At 45.0% G+C, this 23,186-nt stretch overlaps 1 protein-coding gene across 3 annotated transcripts in view; it reads left to right on the top strand.

Annotated features, from left to right (window-relative positions):
- The window catches only part of Gabpb2 (GA binding protein transcription factor subunit beta 2), a 39,892-nt gene extending 17,449 nt beyond the window's left edge, over nucleotides 1-22,443 (top strand). For 2 of the 3 annotated variants that reach the window (XM_006232936.4, XM_227439.9), the window contains exons 4-8: nucleotides 691-885; nucleotides 4,376-4,529; nucleotides 13,373-13,558; nucleotides 14,890-15,020; nucleotides 15,156-22,443. In XM_006232936.4, the coding sequence (XP_006232998.1) occupies nucleotides 691-885; nucleotides 4,376-4,529; nucleotides 13,373-13,558; nucleotides 14,890-15,020; nucleotides 15,156-15,455 (966 nt within the window). In that variant the 3' untranslated portion in view covers nucleotides 15,456-22,443. The remainder of the gene's footprint in view (nucleotides 1-690; nucleotides 886-4,375; nucleotides 4,530-13,372; nucleotides 13,559-14,889; nucleotides 15,021-15,155) is intronic. The other variant, XR_005501120.2, reaches the window with a different exon arrangement.
- Nucleotides 22,444-23,186: the final 743 nt, after the last annotated feature.

Genomic DNA, 23,186 nt, shown 5'->3' with positions numbered 1-23,186 from the left:
ACTCAGGACCTCTGGAAGAGCAGTCAGTGCTCTTAACCACTGAGCCATCTCTCCAGCCCTATTTACGTATTATTTATGTTACTCATGGAAGCCATGTTTCAGGAATCATCATGGAGATGATTTTGTTTTCCAATTTTTTTTTTCTTTTTTTTTGGAGCTGGGGACTGAACCCAGGGCCTTGCGCTTGCTAGGCAAGTGCTCTACCGCTGAGCTAAATCCCCAACCCCTGTTTTCCAATTTTTTTAAAAGGCTAAACAGACTTTATTGATTTTTTTTTTTTTTTTGGTTCTTTTTTTCGGAGCTGGGGACCGAACCCAGGGCCTTGCGCTTCCTAGGCAAGCGCTCTACCACTGAGCTAAATCCCCAACCCCACTTTATTGATTTTTCTTTGTCCCTTTTCTGTAGGTGTTCTCTATACTTAAGCCTATTTTTTTCAGGTCCTACTCAGCTTTCTGCTAATAAATGCAACAAAATCTGTTCCTTCCCCTTCCTCAACCATCTGTGAGCATTTCCCAGTGCTGTCCTTAGCAGACCCACTCATTGAAAGCATAATGCCTCAGCATTCAGAAGGACTTGAGAAATGCCTCTCCCCTGATAGTCCTTGAGTGAGAACTGACCTTAAATGTCTCTGCAAATCTCTGTTTGGTAACGGGATCTTACACGTATTGAACAGTTGCTTTCTTACAACAGAGTGGCGCGGATGTGAACGCCAAAGACATGCTACAGATGACAGCTCTGCACTGGGCCACGGAGCACCGCCACCGAGATGTTGTCGAGTTACTCATCAAATATGGGGCTGATGTCCATGCTTTCAGCAAATTTGACAAGTCTGCCTTTGACATAGCACTGGAGAAAAACAATACTGAGATTTTGGTCATGCTTCAGGTATGTTCCTTTATGTTCCCCAAAGTACACTAATTTATAGATTATTTTGAGGGAGTTGAAGTAAAACAGAATTTTCCCCCATTTTATTAAATTCTAGCATGTCTTGATCATGTGACTGTGTAGTGGTACCTCTCTCATTAATTTTTTTTTCAGTTAGGACAGAATCTCAAGTAGCCTAGGGTGATGTCAAATTCTGAGTGTAGCGAGAGAAGACTCGTGATCTTCCTGCCTCACATATGCTGGACTCACACATATGCACTGCCCTTGCTTTGAGACGGTCTCACTAGGAAGCCAAGCTAAAGCTAGCCTCTCCAGTCGGCCTGCACTTAGGCTTGGTTGGTTTAAGTAGGATTCTATAAAGTCCTTAATCATTCAGTGATTAGAAAACAACATTGTGGGAGTTCTCAGTGCTGGCACTGCAGAGCAGAAGCCCACAGACCTTCTCTGGTTCTGAGAGCTGCCAAGCTTTCAGGCAGCTCTGCAGTCCAGCTCAGGAGTCCTTCTTCCTCCTGCTCAGGGCCCCTCCCCCACGACTCTTTGCTCCCTTTGCTGTTAGTGCCCTCAAGGATCTCCAGGCAGGTGCTCTTCTCTGAGGTGTGGGCTTATGCTTACCTCCTGTTTGCACCAAAGGCTGCTCAGCCTGCTCCTTTCTGGAGCAGATGTTCCGATGTAGAGGGATGTTACAAATCAGAGGAACATGCCTTAGCGTTCATGCACATGTGTGCCATGGAACACTAGCACACTACACACTCAACAAACATATTTTAAACTAGCTGTGGAAACATGTGGGAAGCAGAGACAGATGGCTCCCCGGAGCTTGCTATCAACCACCCTTGTCTACTTGATAAACTCTAGACCAGTGAGAGACCCTATTTCAGAAAAACAATGGAGATAGCATCAGACTCAGATTGTCTTCTGGCTGCACATGCACACAAATGCACACACACACACACACACACACACACTCTCTCTCTCTCTCTCTAGGCAATGTGGCACATGCATAGAATCTCACCATTTGGAGATGGCGGTATAAGAATTCAGAGTTCAAACTCAGTGGGTGGTGGTAGCACGTGCCTTGATCCCAACCCGAGGAAGGTAGATGAGGGAGAGCTCTGAGGTCGTGGCCAGCCTGGTCTACAGAGTAAATTCCAGGACAGCCAGGGCTACACAGAGAAACCCGGTTTCAAGAAATAAAGACAAACAAAAACAAATTAAATTTAGGGACCAGTGAGGTGGCTTAGCGGGTAAAGACATTTGCTGCCAAGCCTGACGGCCTGGGGTCATTCCCTGGAACCCACGTGCTAGAGAGTGAGGGCTGACACTAACAGCTTTCCTCTACCTTCTCACCTCTGTGTGCACATGCACACCAGCTAAAGCCATGCAGAGCCAAGTGTGGGCGCGCACACCTTTAATCCCAGCACTCAGGAGGCAGAGGTAGGTGGACCTCTGAATTTTATACCACCTCAGTCTCTATACTGAGTCCCCAAACATCTAGAGCCACACAGAGAAATCCAGTCTAAAATATTAATAATCCAGTCCAATAGTAACAATAATAAATCAGGTCAGTGTACTGGCTCAGGTAAAGGACCTGTCAAGTGCAATGACCTAGGCTGACTTTTCTGGACCACATGGTAGAAGGAAAAGAGACTGACTCTTGCCGTTTATTCTCTGCCCCTGACATGCATAACCCTCCACACACACACAAAGAAAAGTGATGTTATCATATTCATTATCAAGAAAAAAATTCCAGGCTGGAGAGATGGCTCAGCGGCTAAGAGCAGTGACTGCTCTTCCAGAGGTCCTGAGTTCAATTCCCAGCAACCACATGGTGGCTCACAACCATCTGTAATGAGATCTGATGCTCTCTTCTGGTGTGTCTGAAGACAGCTACACTGTACTTATGTATAATAAATAAATAAATCTTTAAACAAATAAATTTAAAAAATTCCATGCTAGAAAAAGTACACAGAAAAAACAAATATGTGAAAGAACAGGAAATGTTAAAAAAATTATTTTTAAAAAGGTAGTTGTCCCCTTTTGGGGACGGCAGATGCTTGGCAGGGAGGCTGGGTCTGTCTGCATGTGAGCTGCTTATGTGGCTAGTGCCGTGCAGCTAGCAAGCAGCTAGTGAGACGGTGGTTTCTGCAGGCAGTGGGAACATAGTAGAAGCTTTCTTTGTTTTGTTTTGCATATTTTTAATCTGGTCTCTCTGTGTAGCCCTAGTTTTCCTAGAAGTAGCTTTGTAGATCTGGCTGTCCTTAAATTTACTGAGGTTCACATGCCTCTACCTTCTGAGTGCTGGGATTAAAGCTGTGTACCACTACCCCAGACTGAAGTGGGGTTTTTTTGGTGTTTTGTTTTGAGCGGGAGTTGAAAGATGATCCTGCTGTGTGGTTCTGCTTCATGTGGCACTTGCTCTGAAATGCCTCAAATTCAAGGTGATTCTCCTATCTCAGTTTCTAGAGTGCTGGGAACACAGGTTTGAAGCAGCACATCTGGATTTAGAGACTTAAGTTCAGGATTGGTGTGATTGCTTAAAATAGTAACTAGAGATGCACTGGCAGGAGACGCAGCACTAAGCAGCACGTGACTGCTTCCGTTGGGCCAGCCTAGCCTACCCGTGAGAGCTTCCGCAAGGAAGCTGCTGGAGGTTAGAAATAGCAGGCTGAAGGAAGAATTTAACAGGACCAGGAAGATGAATAATCTGTTTCAATTGAAGCTCTTAGTCAAGGGGATAATTACATATGAAAATGGCTGCTTGTGCATTTTTGGGGTTTGTTTGCTTTTCATGACAGCTGGTTTTACAAAGACTGGTTATTCTCCTCAAGTTTGAGTTATTGTTCAAAGTCCTTTTATAACTGGACTTTTTGGTAGCTATCATGTTTGTAGAAAACTTCTGAAATTAAAAATAAGAGATAAGCATCTTTTCACCAAATTGAGCAGACATCCTTGGAAGCAGGAGTGTAGCATATGGAACTAGACTTCAAAATCTGCTACTCATGTATCTGCTTGTTATATGTTCTCTTAGGGATTTCTTCAGTGGCAGAATGGAACATGTTGTAGGACAAAGCTCTAGAGAGTATCTTGCTCTGCAGGGATCTCCTGCTAGCATCTTGTCTTGAAGGTAATTGATCACAGGATATTAGAGCTACAAATTACTTTTAGACTATGCAGACCAGATCCTTCCATTCTTTTTTTTTTTTTTCAAGTTAAAATGCAGAGCAGTTAAGTGAAGCATGTCGAAGGCATTGTGAATAACACACTTTTGCTTTCTCACTTAGAAACAAGCTTGGAGAAGCAAGCTAGCATGAGCTGCTTCAGTTTGAGAGAAGCTGTAGTCTTAGTGAGAACCTTAGCTCCCTGGACACAGTATGCCAGACTAGTTCTGCTTGATGGAGCTGCGGGAGAGCAGGGGAGGGGCTGTGGCGTTCAGTGACTGTATGGCTAAAGTGAAGTGACTGACTTGGAAATAACCTGGTTTGTTTGGCAGGAAGCAATGCAGAATCAGGTGAACACTAACCCCGAGAGAGCCAACCCGGTGGCTAACCCTGTGGCTGTGACTGCTCCGTTCATCTTCACCTCTGGAGAGGTCGTTAACCTCGCTAGCTTTGTTTCTTCAGCCAACAACACCAAAGCAACCTCAGGTAGTGTTCTGATAATGAGGCATCCATTTTAGCTTAAAGATGAGCAGAGTCCGAGTTTCCTAGGCATAAATGGGTATTCTGTCTGATAACCACTCTTATAAAAAAAAATTCCCCTAAAATGCTGGGATTAAAGCTCTGAGATAGAACACTTGCTTCATGTATAAGGCCATAGACTACATCTCTAAAACCATAAAAATTAAAAGTAAAGCATTCCTCAAACTCTTGTTTTTCAATGTAGACATTGAACCTAGGGCCTTTCCCACACCTGAGCTATGTCCACAGCCCTTCTTTTTCTGTTTGCTCTTTCTTTGGTTTATCTAAGAGAGGGTTTCACTGTATTGCAGGAAGGCTAATTCTACAGTTAATGCTGGCCTTGAACTCATAGCACTCTTCCTGCCTCAGCCTCTTAATTGTTGGGATTACAGCTATGAACCACCACAGACAAATTTATAAAAACTTTAAAAGCCAAGACATTTTTCTTTCTTAAAAAGGGAGGATGGTAGGGAATTATAATCAAGGGAGTAAAAATGAGCACTGTTAAAGACAGAATATTCTACAGATTTATCTGTCAAAAAGTTGTGACCCCAAAAGAAATTTTTTTAAATAAAGAAAATGTTATGCCTTGCCAGGCTTGGTGCCACATACCTGTAATTCCAGCAGTCCAGAAGGTGGGTGAGGGAGGCTCAGGAGCCTAAGGCTGACATTTACAATTTCAGCCTGTCTAAAAAATCTTGTGACTCGCTGTGCACCTTTAATCTCGGCACCCGGGAAGCAGAACGAGGTGCATCTCTCAGTTCCAGGCCAGCCTGGTCTACTAAATAAAACAGCGGCCAAACAAGCAACAACCAAAGGCTATGCTTTGGGCTCAGCTATAATCTGCTTAGTAAAGCCCTTGTCCAGCATGCACAAGCCCGGCTTCACCTGCATTACCACAGAACAGCAGCACATAGCTGTGACCTAACACAAAGAAGGTAGGAGCTGGAAAATCCAAAGTTCGAGGTCATCCTCAGAGGTTCAAGGTTAATTTAAGGGGAAAAAAAGCTGTATCTGACCCTAAAATGAAGATACGACAGTATCTAAGTGTGGTTTGTTGAGGGAAATAATTAAATATTCTTAGTTTAAAACAGTAACAAAATAAAAATAAAAATTAGTGGCTGTTGAAATATTAATATAAAAGAGGTACATGTGATTATTTAATTAGAGTAAACTTAGTTTGTAAGCCAGGTGGTGGTGTCTCATCCCTTTGATCCCAGCACTTAGGAGGGAGAGGCAGACAATACAGAGTGAGAAACCCTGTCTCAAAACAAAAAACCCAAACTCCATTTGTTCTCGAGCATATATGTTATATGAGAGAGAGAGAGAGAGAGAGAGAGAGAGAGAGAGAGAGAGTGTGTGTGTGTGTGTGTGTGTGTGTGTGTGTGTGTGTGTGTGTAGTTTTTGTTCGATTCTGTCTCATGATGTGGTTTAAACTGGCCAACTTTAGCCCTCATCACTGAGATTTCTAGGTTTGGGATAAATGTTGCATGTGTGTACTTACTTTATTTAAAGCAGAGAAAGTACTTAATGTCAGTCAGTTGACACCTGCGTGTTTTCAGGCCCTATTTCAAACAAAACAAAAACAAAAACAAACTAAATAAATAGTAAAGTGTGTGGTAACATATTTCTGTACTCCCAGCATTCAGAAAACTACGGCAGTAAGACTACCAGAAGTTCCAGGCCAGCCTGAACTCTATAATGAGAGCCTGTCTCCAGTAAAGAGATAGAAAATGTGTAAAAGCAAATGAATAAAAATAAATAACTGAGCTGGGAATGTAGCTCACTCTTAGAGCACTTGCCTACCTAAGGAGAAAAGAGATTAACTATACTCCCAGGCAAGTTGTGTATCAAAGGAAGGTTCTTAAATACATTACTTTTGAGAGGCAGAATGGCAAATAAAGGCATATACATAAACATAAACAGACTTCTAAGGTCAGGACTACAAGGGGGCTAAAGAGATGGCTCGGTGCCTGAGAGCATTTCCTGCTCCTGCAGAGGGTCTGGATTTTGGCCCCAGCGCCCTTCATTGTTTTCTGAACTCCCTGCAACTCTAGTTCCAGGCAATCTAATGCTCTCTTTTAACCTCTGCAGGCACACAGGATGCACATAAACCCATGTAGGCAGGCATGTACACACACATACACACATAAATAAAAATGAATACAATCTTGTAAAAAGAAAAAACCCCCACAGGACTGGAGAGATAGCTCAGCCCTTAGAGTGTAGCTTACAACCAAAACATCAAGAAAAATAAAATAAAACAACAACAGCAGCAAAGACCTGGCAGACTGGAGAACACTAAGTCGTCTAAGTCTTGTTCACTGATCCCTAACATGGGGATAGAACAGCTTGTTTTATGAGGTAGTTGACTTGTGCTTTTGTTTTGTTTTGTTGTTGTTTTTTGAGATGTTCCTTTATGTTCCCCAAAGTACACTAATTTATAGACTATTTTGTATGCAGCCCGGGCTGGCGTCAAAGTCTTGAGCACTTGATCTCCCTGCTTCTCCCTCCCAAGTGGTGGGATTGTAGTTGTAGCCATCATAACAGGCCTGAGAATCTTATTTCAGTGTCACAGTTGATTTCAGGACTTCAAAAATAACTTAATACCAATGAGGGCTGGAGCATAGGACTGAATCAGCAAAGCCATGAGCTGGAGGCCAGGAGAGGAGGTGACACTGTGATACCCAACCAGAAACCAACAGTGAGCTTCATATGTAATCTCATAAGTTATCTTTGTTGTTGAAACAGGGCTTCACTCTGCATAACCCTGACTGTTCTGGAACTAAGGGGCCCTTCACTGCCGCTGCCTTCCAAATTCTGTGAGCAAAGGTGTGCACCACCAACTTTTTTTTCAGTTCATTTTTTTGACCTTCCTTTTCCCTAGACAGGATCTCTACATAGCCCTGGCTGTCCTGGAACCTACTATGTAGACCAGAATGGCCTCACACTAAAAAGATCGGCACACGCCTTTAATCCCAGCACTTGGGAGGCAGAGTCAGGCAGATCTCTTGAGTTGGAGGCCAGCCTGGAATACAGAGAGAGCTCCAGGATGGCCGGGTCTACACAGAGAAAGCCTGTTTGGGAAAACAAAAACAAATAAAAGGAGGCCAGCCTAATCAGGGTACTCCAGCTCCTAGTTCAGGAGAACCAATTGGCCACTTCTGGGTAACAGCAACCAAGGCTGACCGCTGCCTTCCCCGTGAGCACACTCTACCTACAAAAGAATTACCAACAGGCTGCAGCCTGTACTCTGGCTACTCTCCAGCCCACTGCTGTCTTGCAATGTATTCAACAAACTGTTCTTCCCCCATAAACATAGTTATACATGTAAGTAAATATGCATATATGTATATGTTCCTTTTTCTTTTTAAGGGAGTCTCATTTCGCCTGGGCTCACCTGCAACTTGTATAACCAAAGATGACCTTGAACTTCTGACCCTCCAGCCTCTATGTCCTGAATGCTGGGTTTACAGGCGTATGTCCCTCCCTGCTGGGAATAGAAACCAGGGCTTCAAGTGTTCTAGGGAGGCAGCACAATACCATCCAATCTGCATTCCCCAGCCTGGCAGCTGCACCTTTTGCATTGATGAATTCCTTACCAGCTGACAAGAAGTTCTTTATGGGGTCTAGGTCCCTGGTCACAAGACGGGGCAAACGAGGCTGGATTTAAGGGAAAAGATAATAAGTTGGTGCTTGCCATAATCTCTGAGATTATAATGAAAGACCAGGGGGAAATGAAATTCATTACATAAAAAGTATACTTCTGCAGAAATGTTGAGTTACTTCATAAAGTTAGACCTGTTTATCGTCAGCGCTAATTCACTAACTTAGATGTTTGCTGTGAGAATAGCATACAGATACACGAGTAAAACACTACAGGCAGTTTTTAAAAGCACATCACATTATGGTTAAAGTAGTGGTTTTCAAAGAATTAATGCAAAGCATTGTTGGCCATTTGGAATTGGGAACCTGAGGCTATGGAAGTGCATAGTTACAGTTCAACACTGTAACTGCTGATGGCAGCAGAAGAACCAGAGTGCAAGGTCAGGCTGGCCACATGCCACGTTTGTGTCCAGCCTCTGCTACAGAAGACCCTGTGTCAAAAAGCAGTAATAAATAATAAAACGTAAAGTTTTGGGGAGATCTGTTCACTTGAGACAGATTTTCACTGTGCCGTTTAAGCTGGCCTTAGGCTTGTAGTGAGCGGCTTGCCTGGCTCGGCTCTGGAGTGCTGGAACCGTAGATACTGCCAAGCCTTTAGCCAGCTTCACACTTGAGGCTGTCAAGCCTGTGCGCTTCAGTCTGTCCTTTTCTGCCATTATCTGCCGATGGACAGTGCGGTGGCACACAGCCCAGGAGCAGCATAGTCCCCTCAGCACGCTCAGCTTGTGAGGAGGCATGCTCTGTAGCCTGCTGCCAACGAGGGCTGCGCGGATGCCTGGGAGTGGGTGACATCACGTTCTGTTAGGGCCTGGGTCTGGCCCAGGCAATGGAAGAGAACAAATAAATAAGGGAACTGTAGTAGGCTGTGCCAAGCACAATGAATTAATCTACTGTTGTCAAAATTTTTGTAAACCTTAAAGGAGGTTTTAAAAAAAAATTTAACATTTATTTTCTGGAGGGAGTGGAACATGCAGAAGCACATGTGAAGTCAGAAGACAGATCGCAAAAGGTAGCTTTGTCCTTCCACCATGTAGGCTCTGGGGAGCAAACTCGGTCATCAGGCTGGGCAGCAGCACCTTTCCCTGCTGAGCCGCCTCAGCCTTACAAGAATTTTAACACCACAATGATGAAATCCATTAGGATTAGGGACAGAGTAAGGACAGGGTGAAGGTCCAGGGTTTGAGTCCCTTTGTTCCCCTTTCCACTGCACCTCATTCCGTTTCTGTGGATGCGGTCACAGCCCACCACCTCAGGACCCGCCACACATGCAGCCCTCACTCAGGCATCAGCCGCTGTCCAGCTCGCTCAGACTTGAAGCTTGGTGGTCAGTCTGCTGAATGAATTACAGGTTCTTTTGTTTTTAATTCTCCAACAGTTTTAAATTATATGAAATATCAAAGAACTGTGCCAGGCATGGTGGCACACACTTTAATCCCAGGAATTGAGAGGCAGAGGCAATCAGATCTCTGTGAGTTTAAGGACAGAGAGTATTCCAGGACAGCCTGGGCTACTGGGAGAAACCCCATCTTAAAAAAAAAAAAAAAAAAAGAAGGAAGGAAGGAGAAAGAAAAAGAAAAAAAGAAGAAAAAGTAAAATAAAATATCAAAATCCACAATCTGGATCCTGCCATCTTCTCATGGTTATACCACACGTGCTTAGCTTGGCAGGGAACATAGTTCTGGCATCTCCGGTCAGGCGGGCGGATGCGTTGCGGCCCTTTCTGATGACTAAGACAGTAACTTCACAGGCCAGCCATGTGGCTGCAGGGCAGGCTCCCACCAGGCCTCACAGCCCAGGGACTCCAGGGCAGGTGGCAGAGCCAATCTGAACCAATTTCCACAGCCACTATGGCCTCTCACACTCACAAAGGAAAAACTTAACAACAACGTAAGGGTCAAGTTACAGAGCCAGGGAAGGAAAACCTTAGGAATTCCTGTAGCTGGGGCAGATAATTGGAGGACGTACTCTCCTGTAAACCCAGGAGGGTCTGGTTCCCTGCTCTTTCATTAGTGATAGCAAGCTGTTGTGACATCTTGGCTTGTTTTCTTTTTACTTTTTTATTGTGTTTCAAACCTCTACCTCCCTCCCAACCCTCTTCCATCCCAATCCCTTCCAAGAGGGGAAAGGACACAGAGATCTCTTGACTGTTTCCTGCTGATTATAGGGGATCCTTGGGGGCAAGTCCAGTCTTCATCATCAGGATATCTCCACCCCTTTCTCCTCAAACCACAGCAACAGCAACTGGAAGCAGCCACTGCCTTCGGCCCCTCGAGCTCGCTCATTTCTCCAGTCCCCAGAGTTAAACCATCGACAGTTATTACACCACTGCTAGTGCAGGAGGCGAGTCATCGTCACCTGTGAAGCAGCCTCTCACCCAACGACTGGGACAAAACAAACAAACACATGTGCACATAACATGACTGGGCTCTTAAAGAGACCAAGACTCTCCCTACAGTGACATCACTCTTGCATTGGCATTTGGGGATGAGAACTTCTCTTCACCCCAGTCAATTTTCTTAAGTTTCATAGGCATGAGTGTTTGCCTGCCAGGTCCTGTGTGTGTGCCAAGGAGGCCAGAGACCATGTCAGATCCTCTGGAACTGGAGTGACAGTGATTATGAGCAGCCACCATGTGGATAGTGAGAACTGAACCCAGGTCCTTTCTAAGGGCAGCCAGTGCTCTTAATCGCCAAGCCATCTCTCCAGCCCTGCTAGCCATTTTCCTTATCAGTACTAACTCTAAATGTTGTAGTGACATTTTTAAGAATTCTGGAGTTTTGGTTTCTTTAAAAACACAAAGGAGGGCAGATACTATAAGAATGTGCTTTCAATTCTAGGTGTGGGGCGGTGGACTGCTTAGGACTGACCAAGGCAGCTGACCATGATTTATTGCCTTGCGCTCTAACAGAAGTGTGGTTTGTCAGCTACAGATAGTTCCTGCAATTGCATGACATTTGGAATTCTGGGAACTTTTCAGGAAGATATAAATGCCAGGCCCAGAGAGGTGAGGTGGGGTTGGTCGTTAGGGAGGCTGGTTGCAGTTTGTCTGTAGCTGTGGTCAAAGATAAAACAATTAAATTTTTTTTGATTTCTGATTTTCCTCATTCCTCTCTCCCATCTATGTGCAGTTCTCTCCTATCTAGTGTTGGGATGAAACGTGTGTGTGTGTGTGTGTGTGTGTGTGTGTGTGTGTGTGTGTGTGTGTGTGTGTGTGTGTGTGTGTTGATGTACACCTTTGAACCCAATTCTCAGGAGAAAGATGCAGGGAAATCTCTAAGCCTCATCGACATAGTGAGTTCTAGGAGTGCATAGACCCTGCCGCTAAAGTCTTTTACTTGGATGTGTACAAGTTAGTTGTGTGGCAGAATATTAAGAGAAACATGCTGTGGTAAGCTTGTTCTTACTATTTGGTTTGCTCCCTGGTTGGGGTTAGATCACTTAGGTTCTCCAGGTTGCCAGTGTCCTCATCTGGCATGGAGTGGTTTTGATCTCCACCATAACATTCAACATTCGCTGTGGTTTCTTTGAACTGGGATCATTTGGTTGTTTGTTGTTTCAGAATGAGGGGTTCATAAGCTCTCAACCCCTGATTCCCTTGCCTGCCTTTACCTCCCAAGGACAACAATTAAGGGAGCGTCCAGCATACCCGGTTCACTCCTGGTTTCTGTGAGGTGCAAATAGTTTATTTTCATTGAGTTTCCTTGCTGTGTCTCCTATGGATGGAGCCAGTTACCCAAAGTTCTCTGTGACTTTCAGGCTGTGTGGCTCCTGTTACAAAGGAGTTCAGGAGTGGCAGGCATTGCTTGCCCTAGCAGTGTGTGGCCTGTGTGGGTTATTGACCAACCAGTGTCAGCTGTGACACAGTGAACACTCTGGAGTGTGGCTCTTGCCTATGATTGTGTGTCAGGTGGGGGAGCCGCCTTCCATGCAGCCTGTCTGTCAGACTCTAATCCAGTGATTCTTTGCTGTAATGTTTTACTAGTTCACTATTAAATGTCCCATATTCTTAAATCATCAATACTAATTTAGGTTTTTTCCAAGTTTTATAGATTTATTTAGACTTTCAAGTTATTGCCTAAAAAAGGACTCTAAGGTCTTGGGGAAATGCAGCCCATCATGCTCTAGGGGAATCCCAGTGCTCATTCCCCAATTGAGGCTGATGACACTGGCCCCCGAACCAAAGTTAACAGACGCAGGCTAGGGAGCAGTGAGCGCACATGAGTGTGTACCTAGCTTTCACAAGTCCTGGACTTCTTGACAGAGTCCATGTAAATCAGGTGTGGTGGCTCACACTGAAATTCTGCATTTGGGAGATAGAAGCAGGAGGATCATCCTTAGCTATGTAGTGACTTTGAAGCTAGCCTGGACTACATAAGACCCCGTCTCCACTGTTCCTAAAAAGTATACGTATGGCTTAGTTTTCTTTGAGACAAGGTCTCATGTAGCTTAGACTGACCTCAAACTCCATATGTAGCTTGGAATTTGAGATCCCCCTACCTTTGCCTCCCAAATAAAAGGATCGTAGTGATACCTGGCAAGTTAAAGTGCATTTGAACCAACATTTCAAAATGTATTTATGCATAGGACCGACCGATCTCTCTTCTCTTCTCTCTCTCTCCCTCTCCCTCTTGCTCACTCACTCGCTCGCTCTCTTTTATTTGAGAGTTTGTTTCTTGGAACAGAATCTCACTACATAGCACAGGCTAGAACTCTTGGTGCTTCTCCTACCTCACCCTCTGGGTGTTGTAATTACAGGGTATGCTGCCACATTGAACCCCAGAACCTATCTTTATTGAGCACTGTTAACACCTTAGGACATTTTTAGAGAATATTGTTCTAGTGAATTCCCTGTGCTCTCTCCCCCTGACTTAGTTATAAAAGCTTTTCAAACAGTTACTGTTGCTCAGGCCTATAATCCTAGCATTTAGGAGACTGAGGCAGGTTGAGCAGCCTGGGCAGAGAGTAAGGCTCTATCTTAAAACTCAACCAATGTTTTTTTCTTTTTCAAAAATACTTTGAATCATATTTCAAAGAGAATGAGGTATTCTTCAAAGAGAAATATGTATTCTTACTTTTTTTTTTTTTTTTTTTTTTTTTTTTTTTTACTAAACGCGACGTTTTAAATTCACTTTTGTTATCTCTAGCTAATTTAGAAGAAATCGAAGAAGGAAATTCTCTTGACTCCTCAATCCAGCAAGTGGTGGGGAGTGGAGGCCAGAGGGTCATCACCATAGTGACTGATGGAGTCCCTCTTGGTAACATCCAAACCGCAATCCCTACTGGAGGCATTGGCCAGCCGTTTATTGTAACTATGCAAGATGGGCAGCCAGGTGAGTTACACCGAGTAGACAACTGCTTGTTTACAGATACTGTAGGCCTGCCATATTCCCCTAAAAATGAGGCATTAAGACAGATTGCAGGAGGCGGGGGACGCCCAGAGAGGACAGAACAAAGAAGCTCTTAGAAGAAACAATTGCCAGGCTCCCCGTCTGCGTTAGTTTCCCTAGGAGATGGAGTTTGTGAGGGAAAGTGAGTGCTTGCATCCACACGTGTGCATGCCTGTGGGATCAGCACAGGGAATGTGGGCCACCTTGGGCTGCACAAAAGGACATCTTAAAAAACAAATCAGAAGACACAGTAGAACGGGGTAATCAGGTACTCAGCACCAGGGAGGCAAAGGGAGGAGTATGGCTAAAAGTTCTAGGCTAACCTAATCTACATAGTGAGTTCAGGGCCAACCAGGGCTGCAGAGAGAGATCTCACAAGACAGGCTTAGGATGCACTCAGTTGTAGAGTGTTTGTGTGCCCCATAAGAGAGCATCCTCCACAAGTCAGGGAGAGAAGATTCAGAAGGAGTGAAGCTCCCATACCTTGGTCTCTGACCCCAGCCTAAATTCCGTAAGGAAACAGGCTTCTGTGACCTGCTGTAGGCACTTTCATGGTCTGTAGTGACGGTTCTAGCAGGTGACTACTGGCTGGTACCTACTGAGTGTGCCCTGCACTTGTACAGAGAAGATGATGTAGGTCTAGAGGTCACGCATGTGCAAACCCTTTGCAAATTAACTCAGTGTACTCTAACTTTAACCCCAGCAACTGCTCCCTTTGGGATCTTCGAATCCTTTTGTAGTCAGATATATGCAATTGAGAGTTTTCTATAGAATCCCCTGTGTAAGCCAAGTACTGGGGCTCATGCTGTGACCTTCAGTTTCCTCCTGCTTGGGCTGCCTTTCTGATTTCTCTGGCCACCTTTTGACTTAAGCTCGTGCTCCATTGTTTTGGGTTTTGCTTTGTGAGACAGGGTCTTGCTTGGTAGCCCTGCTGCAGACCAGGCTGAGCGCTAGCCGAGATGTGGCTGCATCTGCTCCTGAGCACTGGGACTAAGGCCGTGTGCGCCCAGAGCTGGCGACTCCAGACATTAAAGAGATAGCACAATGTATCGGGGCATGTGGGTGACTAGAGATTCTGAACACTAAAGAGAGATCGTAGAAATCACGTCAGGGGGGTGGGGTGTGGCTTGGCGGTAGAAGACTTGCTTCGCCTGCCTTACAAGAAGCCAAGCCCAACATACAATATTAGACTCACTTTTCTCTACTTACAGTCAGACAAGCCTCCTCAGTATGTTGTGTGCTCACTTTCTCCCATGGTGTGCTTTGGCTTGTAGTTCTAACTGTGCCTGCTGGTCAGGTTGCAGAGGAAACGATAATTGAAGAGGAAGAAGAGGACGAGGAGAAGTTGCCTTTGGTGAAGAGACCGAGGATGGCAGAGATGACAAACAGTGTTGAGGAAATGAAGGTAATGAGTGAGTTCTGATCAGTGAGCAAGGGGGAAGGAAGGATGTGGGCGCCCTGGTGATTAGGGTCGAAGCCCTCTTGACTCTTCTGTCTTTTCTTGGGGATTCTTACTGTGCAGACACCATTTGCTTTACAGGAAGGCAGTGAAAGAGAGCTACTGCAGCAACAGCTCCAGGAGGCCAACAGAAGAGCCCAGGAGTACAGACACCAGCTCCTCAAGAAGGAGCAGGAGGCAGAGCAGTACCGGCTCAGGCTGGAGGCTATGGCTCGGCAGCAGCCCAACGGAGTGGATTTCACCGTGGTTGAGGAGGTGGCTGAAGTGGATGCTGTAGTGGTGACAGAAGGGGAAGAGGTAGAAAGAGCAACACACGCCATGAAGTCAGGAAGGACCACGGAGCCTCACACTAGTGTTTCCATAGAAACTGTTTCCTCCTAACAGCCACAACTTGTGCTCGTCTTACTCTTTTTAAGAAGAAAGTACAGAGGCAAGTGTCGCATACAAATTCGAATGTCCTTAAGAAGGTAACAGTAGCCAGGCTCAAGGCCTGAGCCTTGGAAGGCTGCATGTGCAGTTGGAAAACTCAGCCATTTTAGGAGTATCGGAGGGACCAAAGGACCAGGACCAAATCTCTCCGCTCATATCGTTGCTTTAAACAGAGTAATGGGCATTGTGGGTTGATTTTTTTTTTTAATAGTTAGCTTTATATCAAAAGATTTTAACTCAATACTTGTAATACATATACACCAAGAGCCTTTAAAAATTTCAAGTGACCTGAAGATTTGCCTTAGATTTATGAAGCTGACAAGGTTGTAGGAAACCTCCTCTTGAGGAAGAGTAAAGGCTATCATACATTTCTAAAGGAGCAGGCACACAAGTTCTTCCTAATTAATTTACTAAAATGAAATCTATAAGCCAGGCATGGCAGTACACACCTTCGATGTCAGCACTCAGGAAGCTGCGACAGAAAACTTTTTGACATCAGCCTGAGCTGAAGGGAGTCCTTCAGTAAAAGGGCCAGATGTTGTGGTGAGTGCCTTTAGTTCCAGCACTGGGGAAATAGACACGGGCGGATCTCTGTGAGTTCAAGGCCATGTGGTCTACATACCAAGTTCCAGGCCAGCCAAGGCTACATACATAGTGAGACCTGTGTCCTAAAAAGCAGAACAGGCCGGAGTGGAGAAGTGGTGGGTTTGGAGCTTTGCTTGCTCTTCCAGAGAACCTTAGCTCCATCCCTAGCCCCCGGATCAAGCTGCTCACAAGTACATGGAACTCCAGCTCCCAGGGATCATGTTCTTTTTTGACATGTGTGGATAACCACACATATACATTTATATATACATATAAATAAAAATTTTAAAAATTAATAACAAAAAATAAGTTAAATGCAGTCGTTCACACTTTGGGAACCAGAAATAGGAAGATTGCCATGAATTTGAAGTCAGCCTGAGCTCCGTAGTGAGTTACAGGCCAGCCTGGGCTACTATGTGGGACCTTAATGCAAGGGAAAAACAAGTGTAGTGGTGTGCACCTCTCATTCCTCCGCTTGGGAGGCAGAGGCAGGAGGATCTATGAGTTTGAGGCCAGCCTAGTCTACGAGAGAGTTCTGGTATAGCCAGGGCTACATACAGAGACACTTCTTAACAAAGAAGGTTTGATTTATGATTGCCCGATAAATTGTGTATCTGTAGCTTAGATACCAGTATAAAAAGAAAAAACAAAATTAAGCTAGGCATAATGGTGGATCTTGTAATCCCTGCACTTGGGAGGGTGAGACAGAAAATCGCTATAACTTGTTAGAGGTAGCTTTGGCTTCAGTAAGATCTTTCTCAAAAAGTAACAACAGAAACCCAGAAATGACCAGCTGTGGTGGCGATGGGCTCTCGTCCCTGCACTTGGGGAGCAGAGGCATGCAGGTCCTTGGGATTCTAACTAGCTTGGTCCACGTGGTCAGTTCCAAGCCAGCAGGGTTACCCAGACCCTAACAAGGAACAGAGAAAAAACAAAAACAAGCCCTGAGGAAGTAACTCAGAGGTAGAACATGCTGCTTAGCCTGCAAGAAGCCCTGGGTGCGTCCTTTGGCACCGTACGATTACAAGGAGACAAGGCCAGGAGAGCAAAGGAAACCATTGACACCAAACCTAAAAACAGGAGAGAAGCTGTGTTGACATGGCAGTGTGTGCGAAGCCATGCCTTCCAGGCTGTGTTTCCAGAGCACAGGAGGTGGCCAGACAGAGACTTCTGGGCTCCAAGTCTCTGCTCTAGAGATGGAAACTGGATATTGGCTGGACTTTATAAAACCACAAGCAGGAGGATCAGTTTTTTAAAAAATTTAAATTAATTTTTGTTTGTCATTGTAACAATATCTTGCTTCCAAACATCTATTTATATAAAATCAAGCTCAAAACTCTTTAAAGTGTATACAATTTGGCCAAATTTTCTATATCACATGGGACACTGGTGCTTTCTGTAGCACTTAGCATCCTGTCAAAAAGGAGTGTGGCAGACATAGGGACTGACCGGGCTGGGGAGGTTTGTCCCTGTTTGATTTTGTGTGAGTGCATTGCTGCTTCTCTCAGTGTGGCCAGTAGAGTCTGTGCCCTAGAGTGCTCAGGTGACAAAGGGAGTGGGTGTCACTGCCACAGCCAGGAGCCAGCCACACACCCAGGCCCTTTGCTGACCTCCCTTCTCCCTTTGCTCTGTATATTCCCTCTGCTCAGACACTTTTGCAAAGATTTTCAGTGCTGGGTATTTGAGAAAGGGTTGGGACGGGTCTCTCTAGCATGAAGTGGATGTATGTGTTTGTATAGCTGGACACTACTTACGCTTGTTAGCAGTCAGGAACTACAGGAGGAAGATTGAGTTCAAGGCCAGCTTGAACTACGGTGTGTGAGCCTTTCTCAAAACCACAAAAACAAGACAGCTGAACATTGAGCCTCATGCCTATAATCCCAACTCAAAGGGTCACTGGTGTCTCAAGCTGAGACTTCTAGGCAATACAGTGAGCTCTACTCTAGGGTAGCATAGACCACAGAGACTAGAGTCCAGGAGGAGAGCCCTTGTATATCATTCTATGAGGTCCTAGTCCTAGTTCAATCCCCAGGAATGCAAAAAAACAATGTTTGAACATTTTTTTTTTTTGGTTCTTTTTTTTTTCGGAGCTGGGGACCGAACCCAGGGCCTTGTGCTTCCTAGGCAAGCGCTCTACCACTGAGCTAAATCCCCAGCCCCGTTTGAACATTTTTTTTTAAACAGGGTGTGATAGTACATGTCTATAGTCCCAGAACTGGGAGAGGAGGCAAGAGGTCAGAAGTTGAGGGTCATCCTTGTGATTTATCAAGTTTGAGGCCTGTGTATACCCTGTCTCCCCAAAGTGGGAGAGGAATATGAGCGCAGAGAGGGCTTTGGGATAGGTAATGTAGACTTGCTTCCTTTATTGCAAATTAGAAGAAACCAGAGGGACATGTGCCAAGTACACATTTGATTGACTGTTGAGAATATGGTTTCCTAATTAGTGATCATGAAGAAAACATGCATTTTTAACCTGGAAAAGGGTTGGCAGTTAACTTGGTTCTGTTTACCTTGACTAGTATAATAATTTGTTGTAGTGTTCCAGAGGTATAGAATCATTTCTGGCTCAAAATAGACTGAAACATAATTCTCCAAATCACATTTAGCAGAATTGACTATTAGGAGTTTATAGGTAAAAATAATCATTTTAAAATTAACCTTCACTGCTGGCACTGTGGCTAGGTCTGCTCCACAGATCTGAGCATCAGAGATTATTCTAGTGTGTTGAGAGCATTGTGTAAGCACAGGGAGGAGCTGTGTGTGGTTAAGACGGTGGCTTCATCTGCTGTGGATCCTTCTGTTTGCAGGGCTCTTCTGAGACACCCTGGGAATGGGGTACTAGCAATAAGCTGTCGTGGGTGGCATTTCAGAGCCTTGGTAACTAGAGAGAGTAAGTTTCTTCATAGATGGCTTTTGTTTACATTCCTAGAGCATATGTTGACTTTAATTCCCTTCCTTCTTTAAAGGAATAGATATTAACTCTGCAGAGGAGAGCTACACCTGACCACCTCGTTCTCTTGAGTAGTGCCTGTGGGGATGGGAGTCTGTCCATTGAGTCCTCCCTTCTGAGCAGAGCTTCTTTCTATCTTTAGGGAGGGCTGGTTCCGTTGTTCCAAGTCACTTTTGAACATGAGGTCTCTGAGATAGAAAAGAAGAGATGGACAATGTCTTAAAGAGGTTGACAGGAAAAAAGGTTCTCTTTTATTTACTTTTTTTTTTTTTTTTTTCCGGAGCTGGGGACCGAACCCAGGGCCTTGCGCTCGCTAGGCAAGCGTTCTACCGCTGAGCTAAATCCCCAACCCCTTTTATTTACTTTTTAATAGACATCTATCATCTCAAAAAGGAAGTAGGCTTTGCTTTTTGATTACACTGCTCTGAGTGGGAGAGGGTATGGAAGAGAGTGATTCCAGTTAGTTAGAAGTATTGAATAGTCAAACATAGGGCAACATGTGTGAAATCCCAGCACACTGGGAAGAAGGTCAAAGCAAGAGGATCCAGGGTTAGAGGCCATCCTGGGCTACATGAAGACAGTGTCTCAGAAACAAAAGATGGGGCTGCAGAAATGGCTTGGTGGATAAGAACACTTGCTATATGCAAATTTGAAGACCCAAATTCAGATCCGAGTACCCACGCTAACAAACCAGGCATGGTTTCTGGCACACCTGTAACCCCCAGTCCTCTAGAAAGATGAGGCAGGAGGGTCACTAGGCCTGGCTAGCTGCCAGCCTTGCCCAAAAGGTGAGTCTCAGGTTCAGAGAAAGACTGTCTCAAGTGGATAGGCAGAGAGTAATGGAGGAGGATACCCAACATCATTCCCTTCTACCCTCTGCCCATAGATACATGAGCCTGGACACACACACACACACACACACACACACACACACACACACACACGTGCACATACTCCACACTCACATATATATATATACAGCACATACAAACACACAAGTAGAAATTAAATATCAAATACATTAATTACTATTTCATGACTTCACATAACCGGGGCGCCACTCTGTATCCCAAGCTGGCCTCAGACTCAGGGCAGTCCTCCTGTCTCAGCCTCTTGAGTGCTAGGACTGTAGGCATCCTCATCTGGTTTGGTTGACCTTAGATCTTCTGAGTTAAGACATCTCAGCGGATTAGTGGAGCTGGATTAGTGAGAATCGAGTAGCAGGTGAGGTGTTCAGAGCTGGGGCTCGAGCAGGGACAACACCAGGCTTAGGACTCCAGTAAAGCTGCTACAGGGACACCAGTGTTAATTCAGGGCTGTAGATTAATGCAGTTAATTGTAGACCCTACATTTGCATCTTGGTTGTAAGTCTTTCACCCCAGTAGAGAAAAAAATGTTACAACTTCTGTTTTTCCTGGCTTCAGGAAATTCATGACAGATATATAATGTGCCTTTCCTCCATGTTCCTGCCTCTGGGCAGTGCCAGAGCAGAGCCCTCATGGCTGACATAGGAGAAAACAGCTTTATGGAGTTTTTGCTCTGAACTCTGTGCCTTAAAAGATATTTTTCTGTCAGATGTATATTTACTTTATTTTGTTTTGTTTCCAGTCTTACTATGTAGCTCTGGCTGCCTAGAACTTGCTGTGTAGACCAGGCTGGCTCAAATGTATAGAGAACCCCCTGCTTCTGCCGTCCCCTCCTGAGTGCTGGGATTAAAGGCACCCTATCCCTTTGCTGGGTGCATCTCAGTGTATTTGTATGTAAGTACATAATGGATCTTCCAGTTTTCTCTTTGAGGTTAAGCTCTAAATTATCTGGGATAACCTGGAAGCTTACTAAGTTACATAGAAAGGGTTTCTTTGAATTCCCTTAATCCAAAGGGAGGTACATGGAATGCTGGGAGGGTTGGGGGAGGGGGAGCACTGAGTAAGGATCACTGTGGGAGTTGAGGCCCAGGGAGATGGTCCATGCTCAGGGGAAAGCAAGCAAATACAAAGACACCATGCAGTGCACAGTGACAGGGATCAAAGTGAGCTTCCCCTCCATGGCTGGTTGCCTTTTATGCCTGTTGAAGCTTCCTTGACACTTCAAAAACCCCTCAGAGCCAGGCATGGGTACACCTTTAATATCATGGCTCTCTGAGTTCCAGGCCAGCTAGGGCTATACAGTGAGACCTGTCTCAATGAGAAATGAAAAGCCCTCTAGCTTCCAGGCAGGAAAACCCAGATGAGGGGCTGCAAACGGACAGACACCCTGGGTTCTGCATTCCCAGCTCAGGATCTCATGTTGAGAGATAACTCACTCTGAGAATGGTGAAGCGGTCATTGCCTAACATCCGCCACTTCTAATGCTGTAACAGCCGAGGCAGGTGGTGAACTCTTGTCAGAAGTTGAAGAGTGAGCAGGAGTCACTTTTTTGTCCCAGTTTATTGGAGACTAGCTTGCTGTTCTCTACTCGAGCAGATGAATTTACGCCAAGACTCCCAGCACGCACTTTATGCTCTTACCTCTGTTTTGTGTTTTGTTTTCTTTCCTTGAATTGGGGTCTCACACTAGCCCAGGACTCCCAGCAATCCTTGTGCCTTAATCTCCCATGTACTAAGATTACAGACTGAGCCACCATGCCAGACCGGCTCTAGCTCCATTTACCATGGTGCCTCTACACTTTTCAGACTTTGTACTCCATTTTCTGTTACTTTACTTACCAGGAGACCAAAAGCAAGAAGGATGTGAATTAGAATTAAATAGCTTTGAGCCTCTGGTGCTGCCCTTTTAAACATTTTAACCTCTCTAGGGTTAGGGGGAGGAAGATAATTCCTAAACTCTATACAAGTAATTAGGTGTGTTAATAGCAGGAAATTGTGATCCTCTCTACTCCCCACCCTACTACTGTTTCTGCTGTCCCACGGCTCTTGTCTTTGGAAGGTTTTGCCAGGCACTGGAACCTAATTAGTCGGTCATCTCTAATCTGTGGGACTCACCTTTCCTTTCTCTCCTCCTTCCCAACCACATACTTTGTTCTGAGGTGATTTGTTTCTGAGAACTAACTAGGTTACCCCTCTGTTCCCACGTAGTTTCTGGCGTCTCGCTATGTCAACTGTTACAGTAGCAACTGTGCTCGCTGGCCTGGCCCAGTGTGTGCTCTGCCAAGGCCATGGAGAGGAGGGTGCCCCGGGGTTCTTCTCAGTGTTGCCTTGGTTTTCAAGTTGTCCGGCAGCTTTATGTATAGTAAACTTTCAGGAAAACAAAAGTTTCTTTTTTATTTAGGATAAACAGTTTGATTCTGATGCACAAGCTTCCGTGTATATGTGTGTGGATGAGCATCTCTGTATGTATACCTATATAGATCTATATTATATATACAATTTTGTACTATCGTTTAAAATAAAGACATTTCTTAATAAAATGTCAGTGTTGTTAAATTCTTTACACCTTGGTGAAAAATGTTTCTACTGTCTGTTACACTGAGCCAGTCCAACTGGCTGCATGGTACATGTCTCAAAGCCCCAGTGCCCTAGCTCTTGCTGCCTTGGTTTCTTCTTTCTTCTATTTGGAGACAGGGTTTCTCTGTGCAGCCCTGGCTGTTCTGGAGCTCACTCTGTAGACCACGTTTGCCTTAAACTCAGGGACTAAAGGCATGCACTGCCGTGCCCATTCACTCAGTTTCTTTCATGTGTGGGGAGCGCCACACTGAAGGGCTAGCGTAGTATGAAGAGGACTAAACAGTATTGCCACCATCTTGAGGCAATCAACTTGCCCTTTTGCTGCCCAGAGATCATTCCAGCTGGGTGTATTGACAGTGTGAACTCCCTGCACAGAGAGAGAGAGAGAGAGAGAGAGAGAGAGAGAGAGAGAGAGATCCATCCAGCGAGCTGGGGGGAGGCATGAGGGTCTCACCTGATGTCTCTGGCTCCTTACCACCTATTGTAGGTAAGCAGCCTTAACAAAGGTCTGTGGATAAAGGCTTTTCAGGTGCCACCCCTTTTAAGTAACCCCTCACTTAGGATCTGTAAGGCACACCAGTAAACTCCTTGGTTCCAGAGTGAATTCCTGCCTCAGTTTGCCATTGAGACCTTAGAAGGAATTTTTAACAATACCCCCATAGAGGCAGCTCAGAGTTATAATCTCAGTACTCCTGTGAGGAGTGGA

Source organism: Rattus norvegicus, chromosome 2 (genome assembly GCF_036323735.1).
Source record: "Rattus norvegicus strain BN/NHsdMcwi chromosome 2, GRCr8, whole genome shotgun sequence".
Taxonomy (NCBI): domain Eukaryota; kingdom Metazoa; phylum Chordata; class Mammalia; order Rodentia; family Muridae; genus Rattus; species Rattus norvegicus.
Note: the sequence above shows the minus strand (reverse complement) of the source record. Positions and strands in the feature narration are given on the sequence as shown.